Genomic DNA, 18,950 nt, shown 5'->3' with positions numbered 1-18,950 from the left:
TGGCTGTGCTGCTTTGCAGCAGAGGGGCTGGGATGATCCTGTCCTTTCTTGAGTACTGTGTTCAGTTTTGGGCCCTCATTTTAAGAAAGACATTGAGGCCCTGAAGTGTGTTCAGAGAAGAGCAGCGAAGCTGGTGAGGGGTTTGGACACAAATCTTATGGGGAGTTACTGAGGGAAGAAGGATTGTTCAGACTGGATGAGACTCAGGGGAGACCACATTGCTCTCTCCAACTCCTTGGAATGAGGTAGTGGTGATGTGGGCATCGGCTTCTTCTGGGTAACGGCGAGAGGAAACGGCCTCAAATTGCACCAGGGAAGGTTCAGATTGGATATTAGGAAAAAATTTTTTTCTCTGAAAGAGTGGTCAGGCACCGGAACGGGCTGCCCGGAGAGGTGGTGGAGTCACTGTCGCTGGAGATGTTTAAGGAAAAGGTAAATGTAGTACTCAGGGACATGGGTACTCAGTGGGCAGTATTGGTGGTAGGCAGACGGTCGGACTAGACAATCTTGGAGGTCTCTTCCAACCTTAATGCTTCTATGACTCCTGTTGCTCTCTCCACGCAGCGCGGGGCCGTGGCTCTGCATCCCGGTCCTTTTCACCGCAGCCGGCCGGCCCCGCAGGCCGACATCCCAACAGGGAGCTGAACAAATCGGCCGCGATCCTTCCACGACGGTGCGGCTCCGCTCCGCTCCTCCCTGAGGCGGCCCCGGCCTGCGGGCGGGGCGGGGGCGGCGCTGCCCGGTCCGGTGGCTGGGGGACCCGGCCCGGGTCCGAGTGCGGTCCCGGTCACAGCCCGGCCCCGAGGCGCTGCCGGAGGGCGCGGAGGTGAGCGGAGCGCGGAGGGATCGCGGGGGGACGGGGCGTGGGGCTGCCACCGGGGTCGGCGTCCCCGACCCGCCCGGCGCGCCGGGGGGAATTCGAGATTTTTTTTTTTTTTTTTTTTTTTTTCCGCGGCGGATTTTTCCATGGGCGCAGCGCGTCCGTCTTCGTCGCAGCTTTGCCCTCAGCTGCCCGGGAGCTGGAGCCGCTCTGCTTGGAGCTCGCAGTCTGCCCGCTCATAGTGCTGCGGAGAGCCCGGGCGAAGAGGTCTGCTTCCCCCCGCTGCGCTGAGTCGTCTGCAGGGCGTTCCCTGCCATCCGGACATCGCTTTCCGAAGGGGCTGCACGCACGGTGCCCGCATGTCGTGCGGGCTGAAAGGCGCCGTGCAACCCGAGAAGGACGAATGTACAGCCGGGTCCGCCGCCGGGAAGGCTCGGGCGGGGTGCGGCTGGCCCGGACAGAGGGGGAGAAGCGACAGAGCTGGTGACGGGGGAACTCGGACGGCCTTCGTGAACTGACAGAGCTGACCTGGAAAGCGCTGGGGTTTGAGCAGGGCTAAGGCTGGAGGGAGGGCTGGAGAAGAGGGACGGAGCCTCACGAGAGGGCTGTGGAAATGCTTGCTGTAGTAGTAGGGGGAGAGAGCCCTGGAGAAGCAGTTGTGAAGAAATGAGTAACTCCTGTACCTAGTGACCTAAAAGCTGGGAAGTTGAAAGATGGTGAGTCCCACAGCATTGGCTAAGAGTGATCTAAACCAGTGCGTTGTTTCCCAATGCATGAGGGGCTACTCTGCACAGGCTGGATGTTTCTGCATCCTGCCTGCATCCCACCCCAGCTTCTGCCGAGCTCTGCCAGCTTTGCACTATGGATATTTTTGTTATCATGAAAGCCAGAAGCACAAATCCAGCTGTGTCTCCAGGCACTGGTTTTGTAGGGAGAACTGATGACTGGGAAGTCAGCGTGAACGCCCTTCTGTTCTCATGCTCATCATCTGTCAGCATAAAAACAATACTCATCCTTGAGGGTCAGATATCAGGTGAATAGCAACCTGCCTGCCCTGAGTTGATTGCAAGTGTGCAGCTCATGGCTGTTACCCACATTTCCCTTCTCACTGGATTCCCACTGGCTCTCAAGGCATTGGCAGCTTCCATCAGACAGTGTCTCCAAAGAAGCCAGCAGTCTCAACAGGGCCAGGTTCAGCAGCTGGGGACTGTGAAGCCTCAGGATGCAATTTGGTGATGCCACTGAGCTAAGTGAGGTGCCACTGTAACATGCAGCCACCTGACTGCTGCTTCTTCAGCATCTCTCTTTGTGTGCTGTTTGTGCCTGTCTCACTCTGCAGTGGAGCAAAACCAGTTTTGGAAGCCAAACAAGTAAGAATTCACTTTGTGGTGCTCAAGCTTTCAGGGCTGGGCATGCCAGGGGCAGAGGAGTGTGAAAGAAAAGCTTGAGGAAGAAGGGAGTGGATTCAGCTGCAATTAGCTCAATTAGCTGCTGGTTTGCTTTTCTTTTGATATCAACCCATACTTTGGCAAGAAGTTCTTATGTGTAATTCCTTATCCATCTAATTTTTTTATTTGGTCATAACCACAGAGGTAAGGTGCTGCCTGCCAGTTGCAGTTAGCACATCAAACCACACAAATGTACCTGTTCCATGTGGGGATGAGACCGCATCAGTAGAGTACAGCACAGCGTAATCTTGCCATTTACACTGCTGCGGTTTGCATCATGGTCTAGCATGTGCTGTCAGGAGAGGTTGGAAACAGTGTTCAAGCTCCTCCTGTCCTCATATGCTATCATTTAGCTCCTCACGGCATGCACTTCCCATGCAAGTGAAAGTCTTCTGCTTGCTGCGTCTTCTTTCAGATCCTTTTCTCTGCACTTATCTGGGGTTGTCTTTCTCAGGCACTCCTGCCCAAACAAACATATTAAATCCCTTACTTTGTTAGTAACTCAGTTTCCAGAAAAGATCCACAGATCTTATTTTGGGTGGTGACTTCACCTGGAAACAGGTGTAATGTCAGCGACTGTCACAAAGCAAAAGTGATGGACAGAGCCTCACCTCAAAGCAGATCTGTATCAAGGCTGTGGTGTTTTGCAGGGTTCTGGAGTTCATGTCATCACGTCACAAGTCCACCAGTGTCCCAACAAAGCTTCATCTGCTAAGGGAGTAAAAAGGAAGAGGAGAAACAGAGGAGAACATTCAGCACATCCATCTTGGGCAAAAGCCAGGCCTGTTTTGTATTACTGAAGCTGAATGGAGAGAACCACCATTCAGGCAACTGGTGGGGGCTGTCTTTACAAGAGTTCAGCCTACCTGCGTAAGGACACGAACCACCCATGCCCTTGGCCTGCAGCTGACTGTTAGGAGTGAGACTATGCTATACTTGCTTTGTCTTTCTTGCCACCTAATGCCTGAGGTGGAGGAGACTTAGGGTCATTTAGGAGCAATGCTGGAGCTTCTGGGATGCTTTGGAAGGTAAAGCACACATGAATCGTATTGATTTAGAAAGGAGGGAAACACAAAGTAATCTGGTACAAGATACATTAAAGAATACAGAAAAGAATAGAGCCTACAATTAAAATAAAAGCTACTATCAGTAAGGCACGCCATCCCTACACACTGAGGTCTGGCCCAATTGGTGGACAGACCCTTGAGCAAGGGTTGTCCTTGCACAGTTTGGTGACAAATAAGGATGTGCTGCTGAACAGCATTCACACCATATTCAACCTCTTAAAAAGTAACACGTGTGAATGCAGAAACTCCTCATTGTGAAGCTAAAAGATGGCCTAAGGCCTCATGATTTCGAATTGCAAATAGTGAAAGTGAGCTCCATCTGTGGGTTTGTTAAAGCATCTATCGTATTTTGGGTAATTTTGAGTACAGCGGAGGTGTTATCAGTAGCTTATTTCAGTTCAGCAGCACCCAAGTTTAGAAGCAGTAAGCATACAGCCTTATGAAATGCAGTTGATCATGTTGCTAAGGGTTTGGATATTCTATGCTTATGATATACTGGGTATCGGGTGTTTGGAAAAATAAGTGACAGTTATTTAGATTGAAATGCATAAGGCTTGAAGGTGTTATGGTATTGTGCCATCGAAAGGGACCTGGACAAGCTTGAAAAGTGGGCTTGTGTGAACCTAATGAGATTCAACAAGGCCAAATACAGTGTTTTGCACTCGGATTGGGGCAACTCCAGATATGTGTGCACACTGGAAGTATTCATTGAGAGCAGCCTGGTGGAAAAGGACTTGGAGGTTCTGGTGGATGAAAAGCCAACAGTTGCAGTCCAGAAGGCCAGCTCTATTCTGGGCTGCATCAAAAGTGGTCAACAGAGCTGGGGATATGATGGTCCCTCTCTTCACCTGGAGTATTATGTCCAAGTCTGGGGCCCTCAGCACAAGAAAGATGTGGAGCTGCTGGAGCAGGTCCAGAGGAGGACCACAAAGATGTTCAGAGGACTGGAGCACCTCTTATACAATGGAAAACTGAGGGAACTGAGCTTGTTAATCCTGGAAAAGAGAAAGCTTCACTGAGACATCATTATGGCCTTCCAGGACCTAAAGGGAGCTTATAAACAGGAGGGGGACAGACTTTTTACATGGTCTGCTAGTGATATATCTAGGGAGAGTGGTTTTAAACTAAAAAAAGGGGAGATTTAGATTCTATATTAGAAGGAAATTCTTCATTCTGAGGATGGTGAAGCAGTGGCAAGGGCTGCTGAGAGAAGCTGTGGTCTCCCATCCCTGGAAGTGTTCAAAGCCAGGTTGGAGGGGGCCCTGGGCAGCCTGAGGTAGTGGACAGTAACCCTGCCCATGGCAGAGGGTTGGAACTGGGTGGGCTTTAAGGCCCCTTGTAACCCAAGCCGTTCTGTGATTATGATTCTGTAGTCATGTGATTAAGTAGCAGCCCACTGTGGTGATATACTTTTATACATACCAATGCCAAAAAACCACAGCCATCCAGCTGTTAAAACAGTATCTGGAGTTATTTTGATGTTTGCAGAATGAGCACTGTGGGTCAGGAGAACAATTAAGTTTGTTTCATGTTTGGCTCAACCAGATTTTGCAAAAGAGGTTTCCATTTGTACAGCTAGACATGTTGTCTGGGCAAAGTGTATTCCAGCTATTGTTATTACTCAGCTGACCATTACTCGGCAGACTATGTCATGTAGAATTAGGGCCAGTGAAATTGCAGCATTTTTGAGAATTTGTGTTATTAGCATTGCATGTGAGATTCTGGAATTTCAAGCCATCAAACGCACATTTGTTTGTAATTGCGAGCCATTATCGCAGGGTCAGATCAGCATCAGGACAAGCTTGTGTGCTGTTACATTTAAATAGAAACTGTACTTGGGTGTGATGTAAAAAAGGTATAACTGCTTGTTTTTACCACCTGCTCTTCATTTGTACACAGTGGCATTGTAAAGCTCTAAGGGGGCTAGCCACGGAAGCATGCTTCAAGAGTTTTTGATGATTTGGATTATTCAGTGTTAGGAAGTAAGTTTGCCAAATTAGGTTGGTTCCAAAATGCGTTGTGGATTGGTTCTACTAACAATCAGAATTTAGTACCCAATGTTGGAAGGTGCCAGATCAGCAATCTAATTCATCACCCATCTGAGATATGTTGTTCGCAAACTCAACATCATGATTGCTGATCCATCTCCACTGATGCTGGAACAGGCACTACTGTAACCGCTGAGTGTGATAAAATGGTGTATATAAAACAACAATTTTAAGAGGGCAGGAAAGTTTCTCAAAGTGTTTCATTTCATGTCAAATCGGCAGTTCATCAGTATGATTCATCCCATATGGTGAATGGGATAGGGCCTTGCTCATTTCCCTTTCCTTTTTCAACAGACCTCAAGTCAGGGGACATAGCAGGAATAAGCCATGCACTAGGTTATTTACCTAGGGCTTCAGCTCAGTGTAATAAGGTTATAGGAGCTGCTAGCAATAATGCTTCCTGAAGTTAATCTGGAGCTTGTCAAGTGATAAGACATTTCCAGCCACAGTCTTGGTAGTAGATTCACCCAATAGCGAAGGTTCATAGGGTTTGAGTACGTTCCCTCTGAGGGTGGGAATTCCGGGACCTAAGCTAAATCTTCTGCCTCTAGTGCAAACAGACTTACTCTTGCTGCTTCAGCATGCCAGAGGAGGCATCACCATTTAATGATTGACTATGTAGGCTGTTTTTGGTACGCAGTATCCACATTAAAATCTCAAACTATAGTGGGATCCCATCTCTGTGGATTATTCCCCTGTGCGTCAACAGCAGTGATTTCTTGTTTGACAAAGAGGTTACAGAATCAAATACTTTGCCATCAGATTCACCTAGTCTGTCCGTCACAGTCACTATGACAGGCCTTTTTTTATACTTAACTCTAATTCTTCCCTTTTAATTCGCCTTTCAACTTTCTATTTTCTTATTCCAAACCTTCAGCTTGCTCATTCTCAGTTTTCCATATAGCTTTTGTGTCATGGCTTATTGACCATTGTGCAACCCTAACATTTCCTTCCCAGTGGTTAGTCAAGATAGGGGTACTATTCCTGAAGGATGTCCAGTTTTGAAGTCCTTTTACTTCAAGTATGAGTCTCTGTGTGCAGCATTAAGGCTAAACTTGTTGATTCTCCACACACTGCATTTTCCAGACATCTTGCTTTTCCTGCATCTGTTGCTATCACAGAAGTTCCCAGGGTAGAGCACCTTGTGCATTAAGGATATTCTGGGCAGCCAGTCCACTCAGAGAAGCCTTCAAAAGTATCCCAGGGAAGGAGGAAGATTATATGCTCATCTTCTACACATTTGCATTATACCATGTTTATAATATACTGAATTTAATAAAGAGAAGGTGTTTCCAACTGCACCTGTGCTGGAGCTTTGAAGAACTATTCTGTTTCCCAGGAATATCTGTCTGACTTCATCCTGATCCCAGGGTGTGTAGCATCATCACACCCATCCAAACCAGTCGTCCTCTGAATATTTGGAATATTTTATGGATATTTGCCCAAACTGATCTGCAATACAATTGATAAAGGTTGTGGTGACCCAAGGCAGTGGAGGAGCACCTCCATTGGCAGAAGTTGCACCATGAAATTTTTAGTAATAGGGTGCAGAGAGGCTGTGTTTTCCTGCTTAGGTTTGGACAACTGTGTGGTGGCAGAAAGTTCAGCCTGAGTCATCCTTCACAATGCCAAATGTCAGTGTGTATTTTCTTCCAAGGATTTCACTGAGGTTGGGCATGTGCTTTTCTGCTTGAGCAGTTGTAAAACCAGAGAAATGAAGTTAGTTCTTAATTCTTGAAATAATTGGCTTTTATTGTGACTCAAGGGCAGCTGCTCGTGCTTAGGCATCCTTAGCTTGATGTAAAGTGGCTTGTGAGCTGGTTTTTAATACCTGTACTCTGGTTTCTACTCTTTGTTTTGCAGTTCTAAGCAAAATGCTTCCAGCATCTTCTCCACCTCTGCGTGGAGACCAGTGAAGAGTTCCTTTTCCTCCGTTCTTCCACGTTTGTGACTTTCCGCCACTTCTGAAATTCTTCTTGCAGGATTTCCCAATTAAAACAATTTTTAGCTACCTTATTCCAATCCCACCTAGTTTTTCATCTCTTTTAGCCATTTTCACAGTTTCTGTACAGCCTCCTTCCAAGCATCTATGACTTGGGATTTCACAGAACCCCACTTCTGTCATGAATTACTTTCACAGTGCAGATGGGGAAAGAAGTAATGGATAGGCCTGACCTAGATCAGGAATGTGGTGCATTTGCTTGTTGCAGGAGTTGACGTGGTTACATCATGAGTTAACCCGATGGACAGTGATAGTACTGGGAGAAGCATTAATAAGCAAAATGCTTTGACTTAGTTTGTGGACAAAGTCAAAGCATTTTAAACATGTTAACTACAGCACCCGAGTAGACTTTTGAAAGACCACCCCACTTCTCTCTGAGGCTGAGATCACGAGTGACTTCATGTGTCTGATTTGTGTTTGCTGTTGTGGCCTGGGGGCAGGACCGAAAAGCATAGTTTCAAACATGAGTCTCACCTCCACCATTCTGCTGCAGGCTGCCTCATCCCAAGTATTCCTAAAGACCAGTCTTGACCATAACTCTACCCAGCACATCATAACAAATCACTGTGTCATTTCCTATGTACTGGGTTTGTAAATGTGCTGAACTTAAACTGTCAAAGGGGTAAAAGCTGAAGGAACAGAGCAGGGCAGTGTTGGGCATGGTCTTTGAACTGAAAAATGCATTTCTGTAGCTCTGAAACACATCAACCGAAAGCTGATTTATGTAAACTTTCAGCAGCTTCTTCTCTGGTTATATATATGGGTGCCTTACCACCACATGTTTTTGATGTAAATTACACCCACTAGTTATTCTGAATTCTCTGAGCTCTAGGTTCATGTTTAATTTACTTAATTTCGATGTAACAAAGGTTATTCAAAAATTTACTTTGTCATTTTTCTTTTGATTGAGGTTTTGGGTTGTTTTTTTTTGTTGTTGTTGTTGTTTTTTTTGTATTTTCTTCTGAAGTGTTTCTAATGGCTTTTAGAGAAAAGGCACAGGTACTACCCCTAAAACACTTGTCACTCCTTTCCAGGGAAAACCAAGGCAACAGCTAAAACACGTAAATAGAGAGGAATTGATTATGGATAAGACATCCTCCATTAAGCAGCAGCAAAACACTTCAGGTCTCTTGCAACATTCATTTGGGAAAACATCCTGGGCTCAGTGTTAGGCAGCATATGGAACGAAACATTTAAAAGCAGCACCTTGCCTGACCCACAAAGATGTGCTCTGGGGTTCTCTTCTGCCACCTACAGTGAAGCGTAGCCCTGTCTGCCTTGTGGCAGGTCCTGACTGCCATTCTCTGCACACAGCACGCTGCTCCAGCCATGCTTGGCTGGCTGTCACTTGAAGCAAAAGGAGCTGTAGGATGAGTGCTTGTGCTTTCCCTGGTGCTTCACTGCTGTTGCTGGAACAGCTGTTGTCACTTGCTCCTATTATTTACTGCCAGAGATTCTTCTCTTCCCTTTGGCTGCCGAGTAGCTTAAAGAGAAAACAAAACTGGGACATTGGTATTTCCCCACTGCTTATAGGAAGAGGGGTGCTGGGGGAGCAGTAGTATTCTCTTGATTACCTTTTCCCAAAATTTATTCTTCAGTCGAGCTGTTCTCTGGATGCTAAACTATCGGAGGACTTTGTAGGCTGAATTTTCTGCCTTAGACACTTGAACAAATCCCCCTTTTTGTAGAAATTTGATCTTACATTGGTTTAACTGGCAAGCCCTTTGTACTACAAGTAGGTAAATGTAAATGTGAACTTACGGTCTCTCATGTACTTTATTTGTTTAAAGACTTTCCATTGTAGAGGGAACACTGGGAAGCAGATGTTGCCACAAAGGGAAACAAATACATGAGCCTCTTGAGGGGCAGTGACCTTCACTGCCAATAATATGACTTCTTTTGTTTGCACCAGTGGTGCAGAACTGCTCAACAGGTGGTAAGCCGAAATCCAAATGCATATTTCCCTTGCAGAGGAAAAAAAAAAACCCAACAAAAAACAATGAGGAACTAACCGGCAGGCTCTGGGGAACTGGAGCTGCAGGGGGTGGGCTGAGTGGGAGGAGGCCATGAGCATGACAACAACCCATTGCGCACCAAAACAGCAACCCGTCAGCTCCTTGTGGCACCTCTGCCCAAGTGTGTTTAAGAAACAGAGATAGCTGCTATGAACAAAAGTCACAGGGGGGGAGGCGTGAGGTGACACGTGAGGAATCACAGAATAGGACTTGAAAAGGTGACAAGGGGCAGGAGGAACGTAAAGACCTGCTTGAGGACAAGCAAAAGGGGACATGAGCAAAGATGCGAGGAGGCAGAGGAGATGTGAGAGGAAACACTGGAGGGCACGCAAAAGGAGGCGTGAGGACATGCACAAAGAAATGTCTCCAGAGTGAAGGGAGGACGAGGAGGAGAGGTGTGGAAGGGTGCATTGTTGGGTACATGGGTGGAGGTGCTGTCACTGAAGGAAGTAATGCTGGAGAAAGCACCCTTGAGGGGTTGTGGCATTTGAACAACCCAAGCTGGGGCAGGGATACCCTTGAAAGTCTGTGCTCAAAGAGGAACCACATGGGGACAGGGACACACCTGTGGGTCTGTGGCTGGGGGGTGATCGATGTCAGAATGGGGATTTCCCTGTGTCCTGCAGAGAGCCTGTGCCAGGGTGGGTACGCTCTGAAGGACTGCAGGCTGTGGAGGGCTGGGCAGAGGAGTTGTAAGAAGCAAGGAGCAGTAGTGGGAAGGAGTAAGATGCAAAGAGTGGTGAAAATAAGCTGTTATGCACTGACCGAAGGAACAGGAACAGACTGAGTGTAAGCAACAGGAAAAGAAGGGAAGCTGGTACTGGGCAGACTGAGTATAAGCAGCAGGGAAAAGAAAGGAAGCTGGTCCTGGGCAGGAGGGGAAAAAGGGAAGCTGAAGCGGAGCCTAGGAAAAGAGAGGAAAGGTGTTTCCCAAACTATTTGCTTAATTGTTTCACTTCTTCTGCTCAGTAGCTGAATTGGCAATTAAAAGTAAAATTGGTTGGTAATAAATTTTTAAAAAGGTAGTTGGTAATAAATCACATGAAATTGAATTTCTGAAGTCAAGACTGTCCTGCTTGCAACAGTATGCTCACTGTGCTGGGGTGCAAACTGTTTACAGATCACACGGCAAACCATTCAAAGCCCATGTAAGTGTAACTTGGGTAGCATTTCCTCTTCCATATATGAGACTTGCATATACTTGCATTGCTGTGTTGGCACTTTAGTGTTTTCCTGATTACAGAGCTTTAGAGAAGAGCCAGCACTGGCCAGCTGCAAGTGTTTATGAGCAGTCATCTTGGAACAAGTGGTGGAGGCAAAAAGCCGTATAGTAGAAAGGTCTCCCATGCTCATGTGCTCTTCTTCCTTCTGAACCGAAGTGGGGCCATAGAGAGAAGAGGGAGAAAAGAGACTTGGAGCAGATGACATGGTCTTGCCATTTCTTGCAGCTATATGGGAAGAAAGTGTTCATTGTCCTCTTGGAGTCTCAAGGAAAGGGGATGAAAGGAAGGGCTGCTTGCTGTGACATGGCAGCTCCCAAGCCCGCCAGAGCGCAGTGCTGCCAGCCAGATGATGTGTGCAAGCACTGAGGGACTTGAAACATTCTGCAAAATCACAGAATGTTGAACTCTCCTTCAGATGGAGGAAAAACTGAACTGAGATGAATCTCAGCTGAGATTTTTCTTTTCTTTTTTTTTTTCAACTGAAGTATAAATGATCTAAAATGGAAGGTCCTGTTCTGTTATTAAGCTGACCTGTAGCTATCTGTAGCAGGCTAATTGAGTTCTTTGTTACATTCTGCACTTTTTAGTTTGTGTCATAAAGCTCCTGTTTTTGCTGATGGACTGTATTGATTTTATTTCTTCTAAATTAAGCATATTTCCGTTGCAGAGGAAAAAAAGAAAGAAACAGAGGTTAGAGCAGAGTAGACACTAAAATGCTTTGCATTTTCCATACAACTTCACTTTTTATTTTTTTCTTTATAGAAAGTGAAACCTTCCTGGCTTTCTTATACTAAAAGCCCGGCATTACTTGGACTATGCAGACTTTGAGGAAGCTGTTGGTACGTTGCTCACAGTTCCCTTCAACAGGCCTGTGCACTCCAGGAGCCTGATGTGCATTACTTCAGACTTCTAAAACAGTTGGACTTTCTGGGAGATAAATTCAGTTTTGCTCTGCTGCAACATGTCTCTTTATGGTTAAATCCATGCTTTGGACTTCAGAGAACTAAACTTGGTGGCTAGCCAGGACAGACAAACTAGGCTTGTAAAAGCAGAAGTAGCACTGTAGTCGGATTGAATGCCTGCTGGGGGGGAAGAGCATATAAGAACAAATACAGGCCGCAGGATGGTTACTGAAGAATAAATGGAAGGGAAACTGTCCCATGACTCTGAAAGCTGAGAACCTTTTTCCAGAAGTAGATGACAGCACTGGGGTTTTAGGCGAGTTTTCAGTTTGGGGGAAGGATGGTTCTACTTTGGGGAAAAGAAACACTGCAAAAGCCCTGTCTCCCTCAGTGCCAGGTGCCACAGCTCAAGGATAATTAGTATGACGGCAGACTGGAGGACAAAAGAGAATCTAAATTTTTAGTATCTAGGATTGTTCCTGTACACATCTGATTTGAAAATAACGGACTGATGAAGATAAAATGGAATGAAGACTGTATTTCTTGACAAGTGGCAAGCATGTAGGCAAGCACAGCATGTATCCAGGGAACTGAGAGTCAATCTTGGTTTGTGATAAATAGAAGAGAGTCTTCCATGCTGGAGATCTCCAAAAGCCACCTGGATGTGGGCCTGGGCACCCTGCTCTGAGTGGCCCTGCTGGAGCAGGGGTTTGGACTTGAAGATGTCCAGAGGTCACTTTCCCACCTCAGCCATTCTGTGATTCTGTGATATGATGATTCTGCACTTCTGTGCTCCTACACTCCTCAGAACTTGTGCAGATGGGCCTTTGATGGGCTGATGGTCCCTGTGATGGTTCTGGGAAGAGCCCAGAGGGTTGTTTCTTGAGCTCCCCTTCTGCCACCAACCCCCTGAGCTCCTTTGTAGGTGTGCAAGTGTGTTTTACCATGCAATCTATAGATCTAACAATCTATATAGGGACTGTGGTTTCTGATGGGGACTGCTGCAGAATGGAGAAGCCAGGACACTTCTTTAGAAACATCCTTAAGGCATAATTTAGCATGCTGGTATACGGAGAGTTCATATACAGCTCTGCCATGGTGATATACTGTGGCTTGTGGTCTGCTGATTGCTTGTCTCTTTTTCTGCTTTTTTCCCCTCCAGATCACAACATTTCTTCTGGAAGAGCAAGCTCTGATGGGAACAAGAATGCTCAGGATGCCCAACTGCCTGCTAAAGCTAACCCGGGTAGTGCTGGGCCACAAGCTCAGAACTCTCTTCATCCTTGCCTTTAAGTTCATGTCCTTTGTCTCCATCGTGTTGTACTGGAGGATCACGGAGGACTCTAAGGGCAGGGACCAAGTCTACTTGCCTGTTCAGATCCAGTGTGCTCACTCTGTTCCATCTCCTCCCTGTGCCGTTGCTGATGAACCTCCTCCTCCCCCAGGAGATGTGTTTTTTGTGGAGACCTCTGAACGAACCAACCCAAATTACCTATTTATGTGCTCTGTGGAGTCAGCTGCCCGGACACATCCAGGGACGAGGGTCGTGGTGCTCATGAAAGGCCTGGCAAACAGAAATGCCTCATTACCCAACCACTGGGGCTTCTCATTGCTAAGCTGCTTCCCCAATGTGGAAATCCGTCCCTTGGATTTGTCGGAGCTATTCTCTGGGACACCTCTAGCAAAGTGGTACTTGCAGGCTCAGCAGCGCTGGGAACCTTATTTCCTACCCATCCTGTCTGATGCCTGCAGAATTGCCATCATGTGGAAATTCGGGGGCATCTACCTGGACACAGACTTCATTGTGCTTAAGAACTTAAAGAACCTCACCAATGTGCTCGGCACCCAGTCCAAGTATGTACTGAATGGAGCCTTTTTGTCCTTTACACCCAAACACAAGTTCATAGAGCTTTGTATGCAGGACTTTGTGGAGAACTACAACAGCTGGATCTGGGGGCATCAAGGCCCACAGCTCCTAACGCGTGTCTTTAAGAAGTGGTGTTCCATCAGGAGTCTTCGGAGCAGTAAGAGCTGCAAAGGGGTGAGTGCTCTGCCCCGAGAGGCTTTTTATCCCATTCGGTGGCAGGACTGGAAGAAATATTTTGAAGTGGTCAGCTCCACTGAGCTGAATGAACTCCTGAAGAACACCTATGCTGTGCATGTATGGAACAAGAAGAGCCAAGGGACAAGGCTAGAGATCACATCTCAGGCTTTGCTGGCTCAGCTGCATTCTCATTTCTGCCCCGCCACATATGATGTCTTGAAGATGGACTTTAAATGGCACTGACTCCAAGGATCAGCTAACAGACATTGCCTGGGACCTCCCAACCCTTCAACTGTTTCATTTCAGATAAACTTTTTTTGAAGTGAAGGTGGTGGGAGCTGAGAATAAAAGCCATTTGTGGGGTTTAGATGGAGCCTGTATTTTCAGCCCATCTGTGCAGCTCTTCGTCTTGACTTTAACAATATTTGGTTCTCTGCAGGACCTTCCTTCTGCTCTCCTCAGTTAGGTGGAGGAATCTCAGGATGAGGAGTGAGTACTGGGCCACTTGTGGCAGCCTCCATAAACCTCTTGAAGAATAAGACTCCTTTCTGTAGCTGCAGATCTGGAAGGGGCCTTGTAGAAACGTGTCCTCTGTCACTTCCTCAAAGCAACAAAAGGATGGGAGAGCAAAGAACAGGAACTGAAGAGGTTAAGAGTGTGCTTGAAGAGGTGTCTTAAGAAAAAATGTGAAGGAAAACAGAGATGAAAGGTGAAATGGCTAAAGTGATGCTTTTTCTTTTCATTCCTTTTTCTTCTGAAGACTTTGATGGAAGAGACTTTCTCATGACACTCATCCAAAGAGAGAACGGGACACTGGAGTCTCTTCAGTGTTGTGGGTTTAAAGACTTGCTTGGAAATTTGGCATGAATCAGAATGAGAGGATCTGAGTCTAGTTCATCATTTTGAAGGAATTCTTGCACAGCAGTGATTTGTGTTATAGCAAATTAACATCCTGTAATGAGCAGGAGAGCTCTCCCAAATCACATCTTAAATTGCACGTAACACAGGAAGAGCTGAACTGTCTTTTACACTGGGCTTGTAAGTGTGACCAAATTTCCATAACTGCATCTATGATCTTTCAGTGCTTAAACTGATCTTACAGGGAAAGAAGTGATACTTCCAAGTATTCCCAATGTTACAGAGTGTGGTGGAAACCTTTACTGTCTAAATTCAAGTTCAGGAACTGAGTCATTTATGATGGACTTCTTCAGTAGCCTGGAGCCCTCCTGCAGTTCACTATTCATTGTGCAGGAGTGTAAATCTCTCCTGGGAGGTCTGGAGAAATGCAGTGAGAAGATTTACTTTTCTCCTCTGAGCGTTTCACTGAATTATGATGGAGAACATTAATGTATCACTCTTACGGTGCTGTTGTGTCTTTGATGGTTCCACCATAGAGGCAAATTTGTTGGATACACGATGGCCAAAAAAAAATGTCCTTTGCTTTGATAGTCAAAAGGATGTGTTGGTGCTCTTACAGTTCATTATATAAAAAATATCAGAGAAAGAGCAGCAGGAAGCAAAAGTAAGGTAGAAACCATAAGCTTCCTTATATCTGTTCCTTACTGCAACCTAAAGAGGTTTTCTGAGGCTCATGAGCTGACACTACAGTGGGGTTGACAGAGGTGAACAAATTATTGGCCATCCCCTCTCCTACGCTGATCTCATTGTGAAATCTTTTCTGCCTTTAGTATGAGGATTTTCTTACCCCTAGGAACAGCAGTGGGGTACTCCAGTGACCTTTCTGGTGGCCATGAGTCAGTGAGATCTCCAGTGTCATGAAGCCTCATAGCAAGAGCTCTTAAAAGGAGTGGCTACGTAGATGATTGCTAGGTTTGCAGTTTTCTGAGGCCTCTTCTGTTTCCCATGTCAAATAGAAGCAAGGTGAGGTTTGTCCAACTTAGCCAAAAGTAGAAGACTGTGCGCACAATGACAACATTTCTCAGGTTGTCTTGGGTTTATTTTTCTTTTTTTGGAGGATGAAAACAAGCCAAATTGCCTATCACTTTTCCACAATAGTTCCCCATCCCTTGGGGAACATGGCTTTGGGAGCTCAGGAGGTTGTGCACCTTTTGTTTATTTGCATGCTGAGCTGCCTGACTGGAAGCTGCTGCTGCTCTGCAATGGAAGCTACCTGCCTAGCAGTTGGGCAAGGCAGGAGCTCTGTGCACAAGCAGCTGCTCTGGGATGAAGAAGGTGTTGGAAACACCCTTCCACTGGGTGCCTCCAAACATGTACATATATATGTAATGCTGTGTCATGGTTTTGGCTGGGGTGGAGTTCTTTCCCCGTAGCAGCCCATATAGTGCTATGCTCTCCATATCTAGCTGGAACAGTATTGATATTGCACCAATGTTTTGTCTGTGCTCTTATGGCAACAAAACTCTCTCCACTCCCCCAGGGGCAGCAGGCTGGGGGGTAAGCAAGAGATTGGGATGGGACATTGCCAGGACAGCTGATCTAAACTGACCGAAGGGGCATTCCATGCTGCATGACGTCACACTCAGCAATAAAATCTGGAAAGAAGAAGGAGATGGACGGGCTCTTGTTATGATGTCTGTCCTCCTGAACAACTGTGTCATATATTGAGGCCCTGCTTCCCAAGATGTATCCAAACATCGCTTGTTCATGGAGAGTAGAGAAGAATTGTTCTCTCTCTCTTTGCTTCTGCACAGCCTTTGTTTGTTTTTCTCTTTTTTCCCCTTCAATTAAATTGTCTTTATCTCAACTTGTGAGCTTTTTTTTTTTTTTTTCCTATCCCATTTCCTCCTCTTCTTCCTTTGAGACAGGGGAGTGAGAGAGCAGTGTGGCGGAATTCAACCAGCCATCAGTGCAAAACCACCACATGCTGCCCTGTTGTTCTGCTTAGCTTTAAGGCATGTGCTGGAGACATTCAGGATTTTGAATCTCCAAACACCGAACATCTTTAAGAACAACAGCTTTGTGGAGAGCAAAAGATCTTCATGACTGTTTAAGTGGTCTTAACCACAAAAAATGGTATAAATGGATGATATTTTCACATCATGCTCTATCTATACCTAATCATTTCCCTTCCCACACACTGCTTTCTTTAGAAGCAGCCACAGAATCATCAACTCTGGCCTAGACTGTGACCAGTGGAACATGGTTTCTCCTTCTAAGAATTGTTTCTGATTTGGGCTCTTTATGCTAAGCAACGAAAAACGCAGTGAGACAGAAACCAGGGAAGGTAAAATGGTGTTTCAAGATTGTAAAGCCTTAACAGAATCTCTACTGTGGCGATATCAGGGACTGATTACAGACATATTTGGGAGCTACTAAATATTTGATTTGGTGTACTACTGCTTACTCTAAGGAAGTGCCTTTTTGCAAAGTGAAATGTTTTTGTTGTTCTTGTTGTTTTTTTGTTTGTTTTTTTTGTTTTGTGTGTGTGTGTTTTTCCCTGTAGAGTCAATGTTCCGAGGTTATAAGCAGAGAATCAAACCAAAGCAGTCTTTGACCCTCCATCTTGTGAAAGCAAAATAAATAGTTTTATTATTTCTTCTCTCTACCATTTTGTTCTGTGATGCGTTGGTGGCAGGTCTGAACAATCTGTTTGTTACTATGCAGAAAAGTACTTTAAAGTCGTGTCCAGAAATGACTCAATAAAATTAAGAGAGTGTAATGAAAGTGAGGTAAGTTGAGTATAATTACATGGGGAATGGAGGCTCTGGGGACCACAACTACAGTATTGTCTTTGGGACTTCAAGGGAGGGTGCAGAGAAAAGTGTGGTACTGTTTCCTGATTCAACCAAGTTAGAATCTCTTTGGCCAGTTTGTGTTTGTGTCATCTGCCTGGTTTTGTCCCCTCCTAAACTTTTAGATAAACACCCCTAGTGTGTTTACTGGGGGAGCAGAGAGGGAAATAAAGAAGGCCTTGATGCTATGCAAGTGCTGATCAGCAACAGCTAAAACATTAGCATGTTATTGGCATTGTTTTGGTCGCAAATCTAAAGCATGGCTCCATAGGAGATGCTGTGAGAAAAATCAGCTCTATCCCAGCCAGACCCAGTACAGATGAATAAGTGACTGACACACTGGCATATGAGGAAAGGCTGAGAGAACTCAGATCATTTTTCCTGGAGAAGATCAGGCTTGGTGGTCAGATCTTTTCACTGTTTATAAATACCTGAGTGAAGATGGAGGTTAAGAAGCAGAGATGCAGCTTGGCTGGAGAATAGCTTGAGAGCAGCCTTGAGGGGAAGGATTTGGGAATGTCAGTTGATGAAAGACTCAACATGAGCTGGCAGTGTGTGCTTGCAGCTCAGAAGGCCAACTGTATCCTGGGTTGCATTAAGAGAAGTGTGACCAGCAGGTTGAGGGAGGGAATTCTGCCCCTCCACTCTGCTCTTGTGAGACCCCACATGGAGTACTGCGCCCAGTTCTGGAGCCCTCAAGGTAAGAAAGACATGGGCTTGTTAGAGCAGGTCCGCAGGAGGGCCACAAAGATAATTAGAGGGCTGGAGCACCTCCCCATTGAGGACAGGCTGGGAGCTGGGGCTCTTCAGCCTGGAGAAGAGAAGACCCCGAGGACATCTGATAGGGACCTTCTGGTACCTGAAGGGGGCCTACAGGAAAGCTGGGGAGGGACTTTTTGTAAAGGCATGTAGCAACAGAACAAGAGGGAATGGCTTTAAAACTGGAAGAGTAAATTTAGACTAGATATCAGGAAGAAATTCTTTACTGTGGGGCTGGTGAGACACTGGAACAGGTTGCCCTCCAACAGAGGACTTGGAATTAGATGATCTTAAAGGTTCTTTCCAACCTAAACCATTCTATGACTCTATGAAACACCAAAAATGTCTATTTTATGGATGAATTAAAGGCAAATACATTAAAGCTGTGCATCGTAGAGGTCCTAGCTTAGACTAATTGCTATTTCTGATAATCTGTAATCCTTTAATTTTAAAGCCTTGAGTTCACAAAACAGTCGTATTAATTTACAGAATTCCTATTTTTAAATCTTTTATGCTTTCAGACCTGCTTACTTAAAAGAATACAACAGTTTTGTAGAGAACAGTGAGCCAGTAATTCTTCTGGCCAACTCATGACAACAAGAAAATCCATTTAGTCCAGGATTCTTCTTTCTTGAGCACCTCAGTATTTTTCTTTGGAAACATTTCTACAAAAGAAGGCTATCCAGAAAGTTTTAGACTATATATTAGGAAGAAATTAGTTACAGTGAGGGTGGTGAGACACTGGAAGAGGTTGTCCAGCAAAGTTGTGAATGCTTCCTCCCTGGAAGCATTGAAAGGCTGAATGGGGCTTTGAGCAACCTGCTCTAGAGAGAGGTGTCCCTGCCTATAGCAGGGGGTTGAAATTAGATGATCTTAAAGCTCCCTTCCAACCCAAACCATTCTATGATT

The 18,950-nt window shown here is 45.7% G+C and overlaps 1 protein-coding gene across 7 annotated transcripts; it reads left to right on the top strand.

The window, feature by feature from the left end:
- Positions 1-679: 679 nt before the first annotated feature.
- A4GALT (alpha 1,4-galactosyltransferase (P1PK blood group)) lies at positions 680-17,095 on the top strand. 7 transcript variants are annotated; one of them, XM_085232312.1, is made up of 4 exons: positions 683-826; positions 977-1,536; positions 2,919-3,296; positions 12,688-17,095. In XM_085232312.1, exons 3-4 carry the CDS (start codon positions 3,285-3,287, stop codon positions 13,810-13,812), a joined length of 1,137 nt encoding a protein of 378 aa, XP_085088438.1. In that variant the 5' UTR covers positions 683-826; positions 977-1,536; positions 2,919-3,284; the 3' UTR covers positions 13,813-17,095. The 7 variants fall into 7 exon arrangements, with proteins under 7 accessions (XP_085088431.1, XP_085088448.1, XP_085088438.1 ...); XM_085232301.1 differs by having other exon boundaries at positions 977-2,190; XM_085232305.1 differs by lacking the exon at positions 977-1,536 and having other exon boundaries at positions 680-826.
- The last annotated feature ends 1,855 nt before the right edge of the window (positions 17,096-18,950 follow it).

The sequence above is a fragment of the Meleagris gallopavo genome, chromosome 1, assembly GCF_905368555.1.
Source record: "Meleagris gallopavo chromosome 1, MGAL_WU_HG_1.1, whole genome shotgun sequence".
NCBI classification, from domain to species: Eukaryota; Metazoa; Chordata; class Aves; order Galliformes; family Phasianidae; genus Meleagris; species Meleagris gallopavo.
This window is presented reverse-complemented; position numbering and strand designations above follow the sequence as displayed.

What these genes read in the sequence shown, in the direction of transcription:
- A4GALT (XM_085232284.1), top strand. Translation starts at nt 2,089, where the DNA reads ATGCAGCCACCTGACTGCTGCTTCTTCAGCATCTCTCTTTGTGTGCTG. An exon ending in CAGTTTTGGAAGCCAAACAA is followed by an intron (nt 2,191 to 12,687) that starts GTAAGAATTCAC and finishes TTTCCCCTCCAG; the next exon opens with ATCACAACATTTCTTCTGGA.